General features: G+C 41.7%; 2 protein-coding genes across 2 annotated transcripts in view; one reads left to right on the top strand and one right to left on the bottom strand.

Moving 5' to 3' along the window:
* Positions 1-1,150, bottom strand: part of ZUP1 (zinc finger containing ubiquitin peptidase 1) — a 12,907-nt gene extending 11,757 nt beyond the window's left edge. Inside the window, exon 1 of the mRNA XM_077926066.1 lies at positions 1,003-1,150. The gene's annotated coding sequence lies outside the window, so the exon portion shown is untranslated. The remainder of the gene's footprint in view (positions 1-1,002) is intronic.
* On the top strand, positions 194-17,530 carry KPNA5 (karyopherin subunit alpha 5). Its single transcript, XM_077926063.1, has 14 exons — positions 194-605; positions 2,628-2,761; positions 4,565-4,666; positions 4,747-4,846; positions 6,355-6,449; positions 8,142-8,273; positions 9,446-9,534; positions 9,777-9,876; positions 10,159-10,322; positions 11,600-11,678; positions 12,604-12,729; positions 13,590-13,717; positions 14,127-14,305; positions 15,739-17,530. Exons 1-14 carry the CDS (start codon positions 374-376, stop codon positions 15,924-15,926), a joined length of 1,848 nt encoding a protein of 615 aa, XP_077782189.1. The 5' UTR covers positions 194-373; the 3' UTR covers positions 15,927-17,530.

The raw sequence follows: 17,530 nt of genomic DNA, 5'->3' as shown, positions 1-17,530 counted from the left end.
TTTATATTTTTTTGGGGGGGGGGGCCAAGAGAGTGCGACCCTAAGCTATAGCTTGTTTAGCTTATATGTAAATCCTGCACTGCGAGCCAATTAATCGCTTCCCTGCAACGATAGAAACCGACCGACTCCTTCCACCCCTCTCAGGAGAGCCCCTTTATCTCCCTCTTATCAGGGGTAGCCGGGAAGGGGTTATTCTGGTGGTTTCGATCACCAAGCAGCCCGGTCCAGAGCTCGGCTGCATGATGCGCACTCTCCGCGTTCCGTCGCGCCTGTGCCTTGTTGCGCTCTTTTTCCCCCAAGGCGGAGCAAAACGTCCCCTAGTCAACCCGCGCGCTGAGAGCCGCGTGTCGCTCTTCCGCTGCTGCCTAGCTCTATGGGCGTGCCTTCCGTGGGCCGCGGGAGAACCGCGAGCCCCGTTTCTCGCCATTGGCGGCTCCGTTCCCCCTCCGCGCGCGCACGCCGGCGCGCGGGTGGTGCTGGGCGGAGGGGAGATAGAAGAGGAGGGACCGGCTTCTTCGGTGCGCCTGGAGCCGCCATCTTGGACGGCGAATCTGCCCGCTTGCTGCTCTGCGGAGGGGAAAGCGGCGGGGGGCTGCCCGCAATGGGTGCGTGAGTGTGAAGGAAGGGGCGCGGGGCGAGCTCCTTCCTGCCACTGGATTCTGGGTGGCGGGAGGAAAGGAGGGTGGCTCAAAATGGAAGGGGCGCTTTGCTGCCTCCGCATCCCTATTTCTTTAAAGGACGCTGGCGCTGCTGTCCTATCTCCTCCCGACCCACAGGCGTGCGGGACAGTGCTGCACCCCCCCTCCCCACCCCCTTTTTGGGCTGTTGCGTTCGGGTGGAAAGCCCACGGGCAACTCATAGCTGCGGTCCTGTGCGCGTAATCCACACTGACATCGGTGGGACTCATTTCCGAGCAAATATGTGTATATATAGGGCATATGCACGCGCGCGCACATATATATCTGTCTATATTAATAACTGGTTTGCAAGTGCTATTCTTACCTTCGTTCCTTCACGCGATCTTCCCCTACTTGCTGGTCCTGGTGCTCCACGAGGCGGGGACTCGGCCGTCTTGTTTTGACGGGGATTCCCCTGGCACGGGCTTCCCCCCAGGAATCTGCCCGTTTGATTTTGTTGATTTGTACTTGCTGGTTGCCTTTGAGGCAGGACGTAGGGCAGGGGTAGTTTTTTTGCGGGAAACAACAAAAACGACACTCTTCACACGCTCTAGAATTCTAAGAATTCTCGTCGCGCCTGTCAAGCCCCCAAAACCATTGCGGGGGGGGGGAGGCCAGGAGGGTCCCTGGTGACTAAGATGCCCCAATAGCCTTCAGGCAGCAGCGCCCAATGTGACCCCCTTTCCACATTTGCCAAGGGGACCACCTGCCACTTTGCACTCCTTCAGGGAGGAAATCTAATCCTGCACCTTCCTGCCTCTCTTTCCCGTCTTGGGAGTGGGACATGTCAGTATGGGGCCCTGGGACTTGTAGATCTGGCCCTGAATGACCACGGCTGTGTTGGGTGATTCGGCCACGCAGCTGTCAAACAATTCCCAGCCTTCCTCCCAACTTTGGAGCTGGTGGTGTCATGGTGCAACAGTCCAGCAATCTCCACGAACCTCTGCAGCTTCAGAATGGGAAGACAATGCTGCTGGTCACACTTGCCAGAGGGTGGCACCACACTTGCCATGGCGAGCAGATTTATTCAAAAGCTGCCCGTAATTTTTAGACAGTATGGGGGTGCCAACTTTCCGTCCCCTTTCTGTAATTGTTAACAGCAGCTTGAGGTGAGGACTTGAGCATGTGATGCACGCGCTGTGACAAGCTTCCTCATGCTTACTGTATATCAAGCCACAGTTAAAGGCTAGTTTCTTCTAGTCCACTGGCAACCCTAACTATACATTTGGTGTCCAGCACCTGGTTTTTTGAAGTGATTCAGTTGAAGATCTGAGGTGTTCTGAACATTTTGTCTTTGAATTAGGTCTGTCATGTCAATTCATGTCAGAAACATTCACATAGATTTCCATCAACTTCCTGTAAATTGGAACACATTGTAATATCTTGTTTAAGATCTTCTGCCCCATGCACCCTTTCTGTTTGAAGTATGCTTGGTGGCAACAGGTGGTAGTGCCGCCTCAGGAGTGGTGCCCTTTTTTGAAACTAAGAAAACCACAAATGCTGCAATCTTTCCTCATAGGAGACTTGTTCCAGCTGCTTGTTCATGTATTGTAAAGCTGTATCTGGTAGTAGCAGAAATTCCTGTGTTACATGCTGATGTTGCCTACACAGACATAATAATATGTAGAACAGTAAATATTCCTATATTCTTTCTAGGGCCAGATTCACACCGTATGTTTAAAGCACATCCAGCACACACTTAAAGCACATGACTTGCCCCAAGGAATCCTGAGAACTGTAGTTTGTTAAGGGCACTTAGAACAGTAGCTCTGTGAGGGGGAAACTACAGTTCCCAGGATCTTTAGTGGAAGCAGTATGTTTTCAAAGTGCATTGAATGTTCTTTAAATGTGAGGTGTGGGTTGGCCCTAGGTTATCGCCTCTTGTTACCTCGGACTTGACTGGCAGTCCAGAGAAGGAAATGCAATCAATTCTCTTGCTCTTTATTGTAGATACCATGGCAAGCCCAGAAAAGGATCACTACAGAATGAAAAGTTATAAAAACAATGCCCTCAATCCCCAAGAGATGCGGCGGCGAAGAGAAGAGGAAGGTATTCAGCTTCGTAAACAGAAAAGGGAAGAACAAGTAAGTCTTTAAAGATTATGGGAGGGATTCAGTATCATGCTAAGGTGATCATTCCATCAGCACAAGCATTTTTGCTTGCCAGACAGAGCACACTTTCTTTCCTCCCTTGTACTTTTCGGGGGGGGGGGTGTCTCCTGACCCTCCCAAGCAGATTTGGGGGGTGGCAGCAGGGGGAAAGCCTTGTTTTGCTAGGAGTAGTCATGGCACTATCTTTCTCTAGCACATCAAACGCATCCATGGATCAAACGCATCCATTCTTAAGGAAATCAGCCCTGAGTGCTCACTGGAAGGACAGATCGTGAAGCTGAGGCTCCAGTACTTTGGCCACCTCATGAGAAGAGAAGACTCCCTGGAGAAGACACTGATGCTGGGAAAGATGGAGGGCACAAGGAGAAGGGGCACAAGGAGAAGGGGGCGACAGAGGACGAGATGGTTGGATAGTGTTTTCGAGGTTACCAGCATGAGTCTGACCAAACTGCGGGAAGTAGTGGAGGACAGAGGTGCCTGGCGTGCTCTGGTCCATGGGGTCACGAAGAGTCGGACACGACTAAACGACTAAACAACAACAAAGTCATGGCACTATCTTTCTCTAGCACAACAACTTAGTTGAATCTGGCCCTATGTCTGCAATCCAAGTTACCTGGAAGTAAATCTCATTTAATTCAGCAGGACGTATTTCTACATAGATGCGCATAGGATTTTGTTATTAAATGTGTGTCTTGTTTAGTGATTGTTTGTTGTTTAGTGATTGTCTTGTTTGTTAGCCACCTTTTTTTGGCGGACTTGCAGAATAAAATATCTATAGATAAATAAGTGACATTATTCAGTTTAGGAGAACTGTGCATCTATACATATGGAAGTATGTTACCATGGTCTGCTAAACCAAGAGGCATTAGGGAGCCGACGAAACCTCAGCTTTTGTGATGTACTGTCAGTTGTTTTTACTACCCAAAGAAAGCCCTTATCTGCTAACACACCACTGTGTTTTTATTTGTGGTATTCCTCTACTTGCATATAGACCCATGTTTACAGTAAGTGATTATTGTGCATATATATTTGGGTTTGGCTTTTAGAAAAGTAGTGTTAGTTTTTAAAGGTATTTTATTTTAACTGTAGAGGATATTGCCTTGCGGATCAGCCAAAGGGCAGCTGTTTTTCAGTAGCCTGCCAGGTGCATTTGGACACAAATAGAATATGATGGTGTTTGCCGTCTTCTGTTTGTTCTCAGCATCTGGTGTCAGAACTGTATTTGTTTGAAAAATGCAATAGGGCACATCAGGACAATAAGTTATTGGTCCACAGTAGATTTGCCCTCTTTTCCCTTCCCCCACCGAAATCTAACTCTCGAGACAGAGAATTATTAGCTACTAGATAAAATAGCTTTAGGTTTACAATGTTGAATTTTGGAGTTTGTGTAATACGCCTAAACTGGAAACCTTCTACGGCCAGTTCAGATATGTGTGGAAGCCAAGACTGAGATCAGGTTCAGGTTGTGGAATTATATGTATTGTCTCCCCTCTTCTGCAAAATTTGATCCGGCTCTTCTCTCGCTGTTTCCAGCATTGCCTATGATCATTACCAAATCGAGTTAAAATGTAACTGGGTGTGTACTTAAACTTTTATTGAAATCCCTGATTTTAAAGAGGCTGTCAGAGGAAGCGAATGATTTTTGTGTTTGAACAACTTGGAAATGGAGTTGGTTGACCAAATGGGTTTTAAAATTGAGGGTTATTTATGTAAACAAACTTTAAATGCAGTTCTCTACCTCCTCAATCTGAAAACAAACCTGATTCTTTTTCTTAGTTATTTAAACGCAGAAATGTTGCTCTACTGGGAAATGAAGAGTCAATGCAAGAAAGTCCAATCCAGGATCCTGATGTGAGCTCTACGGTGCCTATTCCTGAGGTAAATTACCCCCAACAGAGAGAGCATTTTGACAGTTGTAGCTGAAAGATGTCAGAATGATAATGGCTTTTACTTTTTAGGAAGATGTCATTACCTGTGATATGGTGCAGATGGTTTTCTCAGAAGATCCCGACCAACAACTTGCAGCTACTCAAAGATTTAGAAAACTGCTTTCTAAAGGTAAATTGTATTTTTTCCCATAGAAAATGGAAGTTGTGAATGTTATTCCCACGGGTTCAAATTGCATTGGGGGGGGGGCAGATTTATTTTAAAAGCAGTTTGTTGGACTGTGGTCTGTGTTTTTCATCACATGAGTGCCTGTATTCATTCAGAAATAATGGCTGAATGCCAAAACTCACTTTATGAAAACAAAACAGAAAGGTAGCAGGACAGCAACTGCACGCTTCACTTAATATCCCACTGTTCTTTGCAGCTCCAGTAATTCATCTAGTTTGTTGTATGGGACTTAAAACTAATTGTTTTTATTGGATGTCCTCAAAGTTGAGTGTTCTGTTACTGCGGTAATGTTATTTGTATCAACTGTGTTGAAATTATTTTCATAAATTGAACTAGTGACAGAAATAATTTGGAACTCTGCTTGCGCACAAGCATACACATCCCAACCACAGGATTATGCTGCTGGGCCCCATGAGAGGTTCATTTTGGGCTTAGGAGCTGAGCACCCATGGCCACAAAGTAATCAAGCCCCTGCAATGGGTTGAGGGACAAAGAAAGATTGCTACTACTTCCCCCTCCCTTTTCACTTTCAACATTTATCACTGGAGCTTGTCTTGGGCTCAAGGGGCAAAGGCACTCTGTGTTCAATTGCCACAATGCGCTCTGGCCAAAAGGGTGGGTTAAGCTTGAACCTCCTTCTTTCCTTGTAGCTATTATGGAGGTTTATGCTTGGCTTAAAGGAAGCATCTGGTGGGCAACTTTTGTCCCTTGAGCCAACTGAATTTCCAGTGTTAGCTGCCAAAAATATATACATGCTTCTATAAGCCTGTGCCGGTTTTTGGAATTTTGACAGCTGTGTGAGCGAGCGTGATTTTGAGACTTTCCCCCCACCTTGCCAGACTAGCCATTGATCCAACAAAGAATAGGATGAATGAATTGTGGCTAAGTTTACCAATTGCTATGAGCTGCAAACCTCCTGTGTTCAGTGGCACTATTAATGTTAGAGTTGTATGGAGGAGCAAAGAAAGGAGGAGAACTTATGGGCTTCTCGGACACATATGTCTAATAACTAGAAAACTGGACAAGCAGCAGCTGTGGTCAAATCCAGCTGGCCTCTTCATGTTTTAACCGTTTGCATCTGTGCTCACTCACTGAGGTTATACAATTATATACAGTACATGATTGGTCATCTTCCAGCTGATTTACTGTTTAATCAACTAGATTTTCTTGGTTGATAACATTAGCTTATTTCCTTTGCTGACTGGGCAATCTGTTATATTTTTATTTTACTCTATCTCCAGGGAGATCTTAACAACATTTTACCTTTATTATATCCCTATGAGTAACAGAGACAGTTATTTGGAATTCTTCATCCAAACCCAGCTACCTAGCAGCTATATCTGCTGCTTACCTGTTTCCTTAATTGCACCTTCCTGTCTTCTTTAACCTGCTCCAAGCTGAACTTTGGCCCAACGTTTGTTTTAATCAGTCTAATTAACCTTTATTTTCAGAACCTAATCCTCCAATAGATGAAGTCATACAAAAACCAGGAGTTGTGCAGAGATTTGTGAAATTTCTAGAAAAGAATGACAATTGCACTCTTCAGGTGAGTTCACTTAATAATATATGTGCTAAGGCATTAGGAAAATGTCAACATTTGAAGAATTCAGATCCTTCTGCTGGGAGACGGTGGTGTTTTTTCCTCTCAGACATACCAGACATGCAGAGACAAATACACACACACAATAAAAAATACGAATTAAAGGTAGCCATGTTGACTTTCCTTGTAATTTTGCCTTTGGGTGGAGCCTGAAGGGCTTTTATTCCATTGTAGCATCCTACATTTGAAATTTCCTGCCTCTGGAGGTGCAACAGGTGCTTACAGTGGCTCGGTTTTGGTGCCAGTTGAAAGTGTGCCTGTTTTGTTTGGCTTTTGGGTTTCCATAAGCTGCATGGTCCATGGGGTCACGAAGAGTTGGACACGACTAAATGACTAAACAACAAAGCTGCATGGTTGACTTTTTTTCTGTAGTCATATGGTTGTATGATAAGGTTTTCTCCCGCTGTATTGGCTTTTCTCTGTGTTGAATATGTTTGTGGGTCTTAAATGTATATGTTAACTTGCTTTCTCAAATTTAATGTTACATTGTGTCAACTGCCCTGGGATTATTATTTTTTTTTAAAAAAAATGAAGAGCTGTATGGTATATGCAACAAATAATAATAAAGGAGGCAGCACCTGGCCTGATGCAGTCGTGCAACGAGCAATAGTGCTGCATTAGAGATCAGGAAATAAGGATTTGAATTCTGCTTTTTGCACATGCTTCTAGTCCTCTCCTCTGCATTGTGGAGGGATACTGGTTGCTCACTGGAAGGACAGATCGTGAAGCTGAGGCTCCAATACTTTGGCCACCTCATGAGAAGAGAAGACTCCCTGGAAAAGACCCTGATGTTTGGAAAGATGGAGGGCACAAGGAGAAGGGGATGACAGAGGACGAGATGGTTGGATTGCATTCTCGAAGCTACCAGCATGAGTCTGACCAAACTGCGGGAGACAGTGGAAGACAGAAGTGCCTGGCGTGCTCCGGTCCATGGGGTCACAAAGAGTCGGACACGACTAAACAACAACAACTGGTTGTGGGAGAGAGATTGTGATCTGTGCCCGAGTACATCTACGAGGCAGCTTTGCAGAATACTTCCATTGAGAGATATCCCAATGTTTCATTGTACACATGTCAAAACATGCATACACAAACACTGTAAAGTGGTATGTAAGTGGCGGCAACATTGGACTGGACCTCTGGCTGCTCATGCAGCTGCCATGGTCTGTCTTTGCTTCTTCCACAGAGCCTACTTGTGAAATAATTTTATTCTATTTATCTATTACATCTGCCTCCCACCATTCAGGAAAGGGTATCCACATACATCAGTTTCAGTTTAACAATCCTGTGAGGCTGCGAGAAAGTGATTTGCCCAAGACTAGCAGTGGGAGATTCATGGCTGAGCAGGAATTTCAACCCATATTTCTCTGATCATAGTCCAACATTACTTATTTTCAATAATATACTTTCAAAATAAAATGTTGGCTTATTTCATCACAAGAAATGGAAAATGTGGTTACAGAATGTATTTTGTACCTAGGAAATAAGATGGGAGAGAGGGCTGTTGTACTCCGGTTCTGCTTGCTGAATTTCCATGGGCATCTAGTTGGCCACTGTGATGAGCAGGTTATTCCTATGTTCTTAATCTTAATCCATATTTTACAGTTTTTTTAATTTAACTATATTTTTGTCTTTTAGTTTGAAGCAGCATGGGCTCTTACAAATATAGCATCTGGGACATTTCTGCACACCAAAGTGGTAATCGAGACCGGAGCTGTCCCAATTTTTATCAAGTTGCTGAACTCTGAACATGAAGATGTCCAGGAACAGGTAACTTCTGGCACCAACACATTGATCTGGTTTCGAAGTAATGTTAAACTGTGGCTTAGAGTTAATTTCCTAAGCCTGAGTCTTGTTCACAGAGTTTTGCTTAATGGGTTGATAGAAGCTGGGATTGTGGTTAAGGCTTCTCACCCTTAACCGTGATCTGCAGCCAAGGTTGGTTCTGTGGTTACAAATCTTACTTAAGTTACTTAACCACAGCCTCTCGTGCAGAAATGAATTGTTTCAGGCAAAACAAACTTTTCTCTGCCTGATAGAGCACGCTAATTTTATTTACTTTTATGGAGCTTTAGCCACTCTCCATTGATAGTTGTCTCCAGTAAAATAGGCACATGCTGAACCACTTGAATGGCCCCTGGGATGCAGTGTAGGTACCTGGACAATGCTGTGTATTATGAGATTTCCATACCCCTGGCAAGCTAGTTATCCATGGCAATTATAAGCTTCTGATACATTCATTCTTTCAGTGACTGCTCCTTTGCTATTGGGATTGTGTATGGTCCTGGCATATAGGTGCCGTTGTTGTGCTGGGACCGAGCAGCCTAATTTATTATATTCTGTTGCAACTTTACAACAGATTGAGCTGCAGAGGTAAACTCTTAGGGTGGCGCTTTCCATTTTTTTATCGTAGTAAGCTTAATTGCCAGAGGACAATTATTTGAGGCCCTAAAATTTAATAGACAGATTTTTACACAACCAACTGTCCAGGACCTGCTGGCGGACAGCGATGATCAAATTACCTTAATAACGGCTGAATTTTTAAGTGCTGTCCATGAAGAAAGAGTGGGCCATGGTAAAGAGACTTAGTGGTTTTTAATGGTAGGTGATGTTGCTGTGTTGTATTATATTATGTATGTACATCGATTTATTTCTTGGAGTTAAGAATAGGACTGGGTTAAATTGTGTTCACTGAGCCCGTATTTTATACAGTCTGTATATGATGTTTGTTTGTTAATGTGAGATGCGATATGCCTAATAAAGGATTTTGAATTGAAGTAAGCTTAATTTAGGTCATAGCTTCTTGTCATATGTTCTTGAGTTTTATTTTATTTTATTTTTAAAAAAATGCTAATTCTGTAATGTGAAGACAGCAGTGTACAAGAGTTGCAGTTAAAGACTTTTAAAATGTATTAATGTTAATTTAACCCTTTGTTTCTAAGGCAGTGTGGGCTCTTGGTAATATTGCTGGAGACAATGCAGAATGTAGAGATTACGTGTTAAGCTGTGGAATACTTCCCCCTCTCTTACAGTAAGTACTGATAATCTCTGGCAATAAATATTAATTTTATACATGTCTAAACTTTGGAAATAGCTAGGCTTAATTTCAGGTTTTAAAAGGTTAGCCTGAAAACTGTTATGAATAATTAAGGCTGTAATCCCATGCACATCTTCCTGTAAAACCCATTTAACTCAATGGCACTTACTGCTGAGCACAATTTATGTAATTTAGATGCTGTATTCTATTTCAGATTTGTTTGTTTTTCTTGACAGACTGCTAACACATTCAAACAGACTTACGACGACTAGAAATGCAGTCTGGGCACTTTCAAACCTCTGTAGAGGCAAGAACCCACCTCCTGATTTCAGCAAGGTAGAGTCTAATTTCTACTCTGTGAGGTGCTATAATGGTCAAAGGCATAAATTGCTTTAAAACAATGTATTTCCTCATGCAAAGTCAATACAAACCAACCTTTCTGCAGTCTTAATTGTTGGGTCAATTTTTAGTCAGACTGTTTTGTTGTGGAATGAACTGAACTAATACCAAAGGAATGGTTTCAACTCTTTAGAAAGCTGCTTGCAACAGATATGAAATTTCTAAAAAGAGGACATTTCTGATAACGTGCCTTTTCTTCTTCTTTTTACACTCCTGAAGGTTCGTCTTTGCTTAGGTGTTTTGTCAAGACTGTTGTTTAGCAGCGACCCAGATGTATTAGCAGATGCTTGCTGGGCCCTCTCTTACCTATCCGATGGACCAAACGATAAAATCCAAGCAGTTATTGACTCTGGAGTCTGCCGAAGATTAGTAGAACTTCTGATGTAAGACCCTTTTTAATAGAAGAATTAAGATACTAGGAATCTGCAGCCAAAGATATCAACAGTTGTGTTCTCAAACCAATGTGTCAAAGTAATGTAGTCTTTTTGTACCCCACTGTAACCCGACAGTTTTCCCTCTGTCCTTAGGACCTTTATGATTCCCCCACCCACCCAATACATCTGCAGTGATTGTCACAGCACCAACCTTTCCTCCTCTGCATTATCTTAAATATTCTGTGGCACATTTGAAACTCTGCCAGATGCTAAGAAAGGAACTTGTAGAGTGTAGATATTTGAGAGGCATATAACCAGTCCAGTTTATTTTTATCTATTAGCAAAAACTGGATTTATGTTGTAATAGGCAATATAAGCAATAGGACCTGAAGCAAAATGTTGCCGTGTGGAGGGCTATTCCCCCCCCTGCCCCGTTCTAAGGTACACCATGTCTTCCCCCTCCACAAACAGTCAGCATTCTGTGTCCCCTAAGTATGCTTAATCCTCATTCAGCTATTTTTGTGGATTTTCCTGCTTTATTCCCTCCTCCCCCCCACCCCGCAAAAAATGTTCTTCTGTACTTCTACATACTTTGGAGTTCCCTGCCAGCCTGTCAACCCTTCACTCTTGTGTGTAGATAGTACTGTCTTGGCTATGTAAGAAATAGCACTGAATGAGTTTGTTATTTGAATGTACAAGTGGGACCTGAAAGGAACTGTTGCAGTGGGAACTCCTTCTGTGCCAGCCATGCAGACTGGATACTCAATTCCATTCCCCCTTCCTCCTGGTTTTCTCTTTCTCTCCTAACAGATATTCAACATGTTTTCCATCCCACCTCCCCAGTAAATCCTGGGGTTCCCCCAAACATATCAGAACCTTTACCTTATATCTCAGTAGCCCCTTCTGGGCTAAAGAGCTGTTATAACTCAACACCGGAATTTAGTATATAAATTGATAATAAGCCATAATCCAAACAGCTGCTGGTTTAGCTTGTGTGTTCAATCATCCATTCTTGTCTGTGTCTGAGACTTGCATGATGTGACATATCCAAACAAATAACCGTATTTTTCCATGTATAAGACGCACCCATGTATAAGATACCCCCTATTTTGGGGGACTCCAAATTAAGAAAACACCCCTCAGCACTACCCATGTATAAACGAGCCCCAATTTTAAACCAAATTTTTTGGTAAAAAACCCCTAGTCTTATACACGGAAAAATACGGTGATCTATTTTAGGGTCTGAGAATAATTTAACCTGCTCTATGTGCTTTTGCTTTCCCCAGGCACAATGACTACAAAGTGGTATCGCCTGCATTAAGAGCAGTTGGAAATATTGTTACTGGTGATGATATTCAAACACAGGTCAGTGGAGCTTTTTGAAAAACTTCAGTGGCAACGTGTAATGGCTTAACTTTGTTTTTTGGGTTGTTGTTTTTTTTTTTAAAGAGATTGCAACAGTATACTTTGCTATTATTTTGCAATAGATATAGATGGTGCTGATTGAATGGATGGAATGTTATCCAGGCTTATGTATAGTCGAGGGGAAATCTGCCTGTCTTGCAGAAGAACTGTCCTTAAACAATCAAAGAGCCATATTCTTTGCAGCAACTGACATTATTTCACTGAAATGAGTATTTTATTGCTTCACTAAGTTAGAAACTAAAGAATAGCAACAATTAATAGGAATGCAGTTATATGCTAAAGTTACTGTGGCTGAGGTCAGACTTTTGTCATTCTGAATGTTTTAAAGCAGGGCATCATTAAAAGCAGACCTTGGTGGTTTTATGGCAAAGTACAAATTAAGAAGGTGTTGGCACCTGTACAAGTGTACAAGAAGATTATTAACCATAATTATGGTGTATGCTATAGCTTGGCCTGCTCTTCGCCTCTCCACACTCATACCGTCTTGCGAGGCATTCGTCTTGTGGGTCACCACTGTAATTCTTTTGCTGACAGAGCCAACTCTTTCAATTTAGGTAGTAATGAGATTCTGTCAGATTTTCTGTAAGAGCTAAAACTACCATTCTGTTTTTGTGCTCCATTTCCGCTGTATATTGCCTCTTGTGACTTTGTTGGGATCTTAAATAGCACATTTTTTTCAAAAGCATATGATCGTAACTTTTTCTGTAAATATACTGCATATGGCATTATAATATTTAAAAATAACTGCAATTGTAAGCATACATGTGAACATTTATTTCAACTATATGGACTGTGTTTGGATATATGGACTACATTTGATTATACACTGCTTAGGCAGAACTTTTCATCTTTCAAATTATTTTAGGTAATTCTAAATTGCTCTGCATTACCCTGTCTCTTACATTTGCTGAGTAGTCCCAAGGAATCTATACGGAAAGAAGCTTGCTGGACAGTTTCTAATATTACTGCAGGAAACAGAGGCCAAATTCAGGTAATATATTTGGGTCTTTCTGACAGTGCTGACATAGCAGTGGACCATGTTATATTTGCCTTTACTTAACTACTTCTCCATCTGTTCCTGATGCAAATCTTTGTATCTTCCACATGCTGAATTATGATGAATAGCTGGGATATATACCCCAGAATGTATGGGGAGGGTCTTAGATTGAACATCTTAACAAACACTGCATTATATCAAAGGAATGTACTCATGATTGCCTTTAAATCAGGGGTGGCAAACCTTCTGAGATAGGAGGAGAGGCTCGTGTGTGTGTGTGTGTGTGTGTGTGTGTGTAGAGCCCTTGTAGGGGTTTGCAGCCTTCAGTAAGGCCCTCAGTCTGAAAAAAAATTAACCCTTGCTTCAAACGGTCATGCTGGCATAGCTCCAGGTCACACCCTCATCTTTGGGGAAGTGTTGATACTTGTACTCCAATTTGGGGGCAGTTTTCAAAGTCAGTTGTCTGTTAGATAAAAATGACAGCGGACAACATCCAGTTCACTGCTTGTCAAACAAACAGGAGTATTCTTGGGTAAGATACAATTTGCCAATTTCTCCCAAGAAACTAAAATTCCCATGGCTTATTATCTGAATGAGATTTGTGTAAAGGCCATTCTGAACTTGCCAGTGTTCTGGGGAAAGTAAGCAAAGTGTTACGGACGACTTGCTAAGCATAAATTGCCAGTTTTTCATAAAGTCATTTTTCATAAATGGGGTCATTTTCCTTTTCCAGAAAAATGATCACTGTGTCTTTTCAAGGAATGCATTTAAAATGTACTTTTCAGTTAAGTTCACTGGTTAGTTTGTTGACTTTAAGCTATACTTCAGTGTTCCACTTTTCCTTTTTCTCCTAGGCTGTTATAGATGCAAATATATTTCCAGTATTGATTGAAATTCTTCAGAAAGCTGAATTTCGCACTATAAAAGAAGCAGCATGGGCCATCACTAATGCAACATCAGGAGGGACTCCTGAACAGATTAGGTAATGGATTGCAATTGATTCATAGGTGAAGGGAGTGGATATTTTGACTTTCCCCTGTTCATTTTCTAAACTATTGTACAATGCCATGAATACTTTTCTGTGTTTCTAGTACTTGAAATTATAATTTATTTAGATTTATGCAGAAAGGAGAGCTAAAATCAACATGGCTTTCATTGTAGAAGTATAGCTAATTGATATAATGTGTGTGTGTGCTTGTGCACGTGTGTGTGTGTGTGTGTATGTATTTCATGTATTAAAATGTGTGTGTACATACACAGGAATATGCTCTAAAAAGTCAAGTTTTGCGAAAGTATCTTCATGCATCTATCCTGGGGCAGTGTTGCATCAAATAAATACTGATCCAAGCCTCTTCTCTCTTTCTGTCTTTTTTTAACCTACTGTACCAAAGTTATTTGGTGGCTTTAGGCTGTACCAAGCCTCTCTGCGATCTTCTGACTGTGATGGATTCTAAAATAGTTCAGGTGGCATTGAACGGACTTGAAAACATTCTGCGACATGGAGAGCAAGAATCTAAGCAAAATGGGATTGGGGTTAATCCTTACTGTGCCCGTATAGAGGAAGCGTATGGTAAGAAATTGTGGTGTGAATGCTGCAAGCCTATTACCAGTATAAAATAATTCCACTGAATAGCTGGGTTACTGTTGTTCTGCTGAAATCTTTGTTTAGAAATTAGGGCAGCAGCCCTATGCAGTTTTATTTGAGACTGTTCCCCATTGAACACAGAGACAATCCTGAGTAAACATGCGTAGGAGTGGGCAAGAGGACTCTAATTTCTGTAGTGAGATCAGGTCCCACACGTTGGCCAGAAGAGTATTTTTTATAAACTAAGAAAAATTCTGAAGTGGTTGCAGTTATGTAAGTAGGTAAGCAGTAAGCAGTAAGCAGTAGAATTGAGCTAGTGAGCAATAGAATCACAGGCAGAACCAAATCTTCCAAATTTGGAAGCATTCCTAATATTACATGTCCCAACGTAATCTACCCTTCTTTGTGAATCTTTAGGAGAGGATTGCAAATTTCTTAACAACGCCCTGAAGGGAGTTCTTGTATATTTGAGCTCGCTGTTAAAAAGATGTAACAACTGAAGGTCATAATTCTTGGCTGGCTTTTCTGCCCAAGCCAGTTGTGGTTGCTAAGGCCTATTTTAGGCCAGCGCATGCTAGTGCTCCATCTGCTTTTCCTGTAGGTGGCTTGCTGGTTTGGCTGCTCCAGGGCAAGGTGTGCTAGTGCATCAACTTGGAGCAGCCTGGGAAGCAGCCCATCAGCCTGCCCTGCAAGAAGATTGGCATGGAGTCTGCTGGTCTGGCAGCTATATAACCAAGGCACTAAGCCCCAGGCTTTCCTCTCCTGTCTTCGAGGTGGAGAATACCCAGGCAGCTCTGTGGTTGGTAGGCAGGCTAGTTGCTTCTCACACTTGCCAGAGAGCAGCAGTGGTGTACAAAAATGTGGAAGCCCAATTATAATGCACTGAGTGCACTAACATTTCAAACTGAGGATTTTGTTTAGTGGGTTACGCTCAGTGTTAGTCATACTCTAGAGTAAACCCATTGAGATTGAAGGCTTTGAGGGCTCCGCTCTGAGTATGATTTCATTGGATATCATCCACTGGGTGTAACTGTACATTGTTTTATCAGTGTAAGCAACCACTGATCTGTGTATTTCTCACTTCTTGTCTACTAGGTAGATATTTGAGAGAAATACTATTTTGTATGCAAGGGGGCATGCGTGCTGCCTGCAGTCCGTAACAAGCACATTTCGAGTAGTCCGTCTAAATTAGTGAGATTATTTTGGAGTAACTCTATTGTAGATTGAAGCCTTAGGTTCAGGAAATATTACAGGTGCGTTTAGAACTTAGCTTTTCCTCTCTGCAGCCTACTCACGTGATCCTCACGTATTATGGCCAGTTTATTTAGCTGTTTAAGAAAGTATGTACATCTTAAACCACATGTGCGCTCTCTCTCTCTCTCTCTCTCTCTCTCTCTCTCTCTCTCTCAAATATTTAGGACTAGATAAAATTGAAATTCTTCAAAGTCATGAAAACCAGGAGATCTACCAAAAAGCTTTTGATCTTATTGAACATTACTTTGGTGTGGAAGAAGAGGATGCCAATATTGTACCACCAGTGGATGAAAATGAACAGCAGTTTTTGTTCCAGCAGCAGGAAGCTCCAATGGAGGGATTCCAGTTGTAACCATTCAGTTTAAAGCAAAATCAGTAGCTCATCATGGTAGCCTCCATTTGTGGGCCAAAGACAGGAAAGGTGGAAATGTTTTGCTGGAGACGGATGAAGAAGCAAACTCGTGCATTTATGTGTTTTTGTGTCAGACACAAGTATTGGTTCATTCTTTTTTATATGTGTATGTTTCCATTGTCTTACGTGCAGAAAAACCGACTAATCACAACTGAAAGTTTAGAATAAGGCTTGAATAGTGACCTCAGTAAGACATTGGAAACTGATGCTGAGTTTTCAAGCAGTTGTTAAATAGGCAAAATTGTGCATAAACAGCTGTTGATATTTTAAATTTTGGCTGTAGGGTTCACGTGCCCATTCTACACTAAATCTACCTCTTTGCGTTGGAGCAAGAAAGATGTTTCAGAACTGACGTATATATGAGCTCCTAGTAAAAGCTAAGCTTAGAATGTGAACGTTATTTATTTAAATAGTGGGGAATATAGTTTTATGCGTGATACTTTGTGATAAACTGATGAAATATATTTATATTTAAAAGCATAACACTTACTGGGGTGCACTGCTGGTTACATGACATAACCTTGTCATGTAGGAAAAAATGGTTTTTCTGCTATGTGAAAAGGGATGGTAGCTTTGTAATTTATATAGCCCTTACCTAGCCATGTCAGCAAAATTCCCTCTTCCTCTTATTTCTTCAGTGGTATTGCAAATAGGTTTGCCAAGTGTTCAGCTGGCTCCTTCAACAGCAGCTAGATGGGCAGTGGGATAATGTTTGCCTCCATGCCGTGAAATGTATTACCTGCTGATTTTTGTGCATCAAGTTGCTGTTAATAGGCATGAGAGCAGGCTAGGCTGTTTTTGGTCAGTTGGCAACCTGATTACAAAATGGTTAAAAATTAGTTTGCCTTGCAATGACCTCTGTGTTCTTGCGAGGATGAGGGAAGGCTTCTCTGTATGTTGTAACTTAAATGCTACCAAAGTGTGAAACTGCAATATTCTCTTTTCTTGAAACAATGATTACATGCTTTATTTACACACAGTCCATGTGTTACATTGACCCAAATACACTAATGCATCTCATACGACTTTTTGGGCTTAAAAAAAAACAACCAACAACAACAGACCGGTCAGAGTATTTCCGGTTTGCAGCCGTGCTATATTGGGAGAACATATTTTTCAGTTAATTGAAATAAAGATCGGTTTCACTGTAAATGCGATAGTAGGTGTTTTGAGTATGCAAATTTCTCTGACAATTTATGCAAAGTGTTTAAATGATATGATGCCAGGCAATTTAAAAAATAACCTGAATTCAGACCCAGAGACCCATTTTGTCGCTAGGTTTGAATCCACATGGATATTTATTTATTTATTTATTTATTTATTTGGTAGCACAATTAAAGGACTCCGGTTAATTTTGCTTACCACAAATGTATTGATCTGTGTGACATATATAAAACAACTTGTATATAATTGCAGTTGATTGCCTTTTTTCATAGTATTGTGTAATGTTAAACAAAAGCAAAAATAGATGCACTCCAAAATCTAAGGGGGCTCTTTATATTGTACCTGCAAACAAATTCATATGTTAAAAGTTTAAATCTTGA

This window comes from Podarcis muralis, chromosome 3 (assembly GCF_964188315.1).
Source record: "Podarcis muralis chromosome 3, rPodMur119.hap1.1, whole genome shotgun sequence".
NCBI lineage: Eukaryota > Metazoa > Chordata > Lepidosauria > Squamata > Lacertidae > Podarcis > Podarcis muralis.
The sequence above is the reverse complement of the archived record's forward strand: the minus strand, read 5'-3'. Positions and strand labels throughout refer to the sequence as shown.

What these genes read in the sequence shown, in the direction of transcription:
- KPNA5 (XM_077926063.1), top strand. Translation starts at nt 374, where the DNA reads ATGGGCGTGCCTTCCGTGGGCCGCGGGAGAACCGCGAGCCCCGTTTCT. An exon ending in GTGATGATATTCAAACACAG is followed by an intron (nt 11,679 to 12,603) that starts GTCAGTGGAGCT and finishes AAATTATTTTAG; the next exon opens with GTAATTCTAAATTGCTCTGC. An exon ending in CCGTATAGAGGAAGCGTATG is followed by an intron (nt 14,306 to 15,738) that starts GTAAGAAATTGT and finishes TCAAATATTTAG; the next exon opens with GACTAGATAAAATTGAAATT.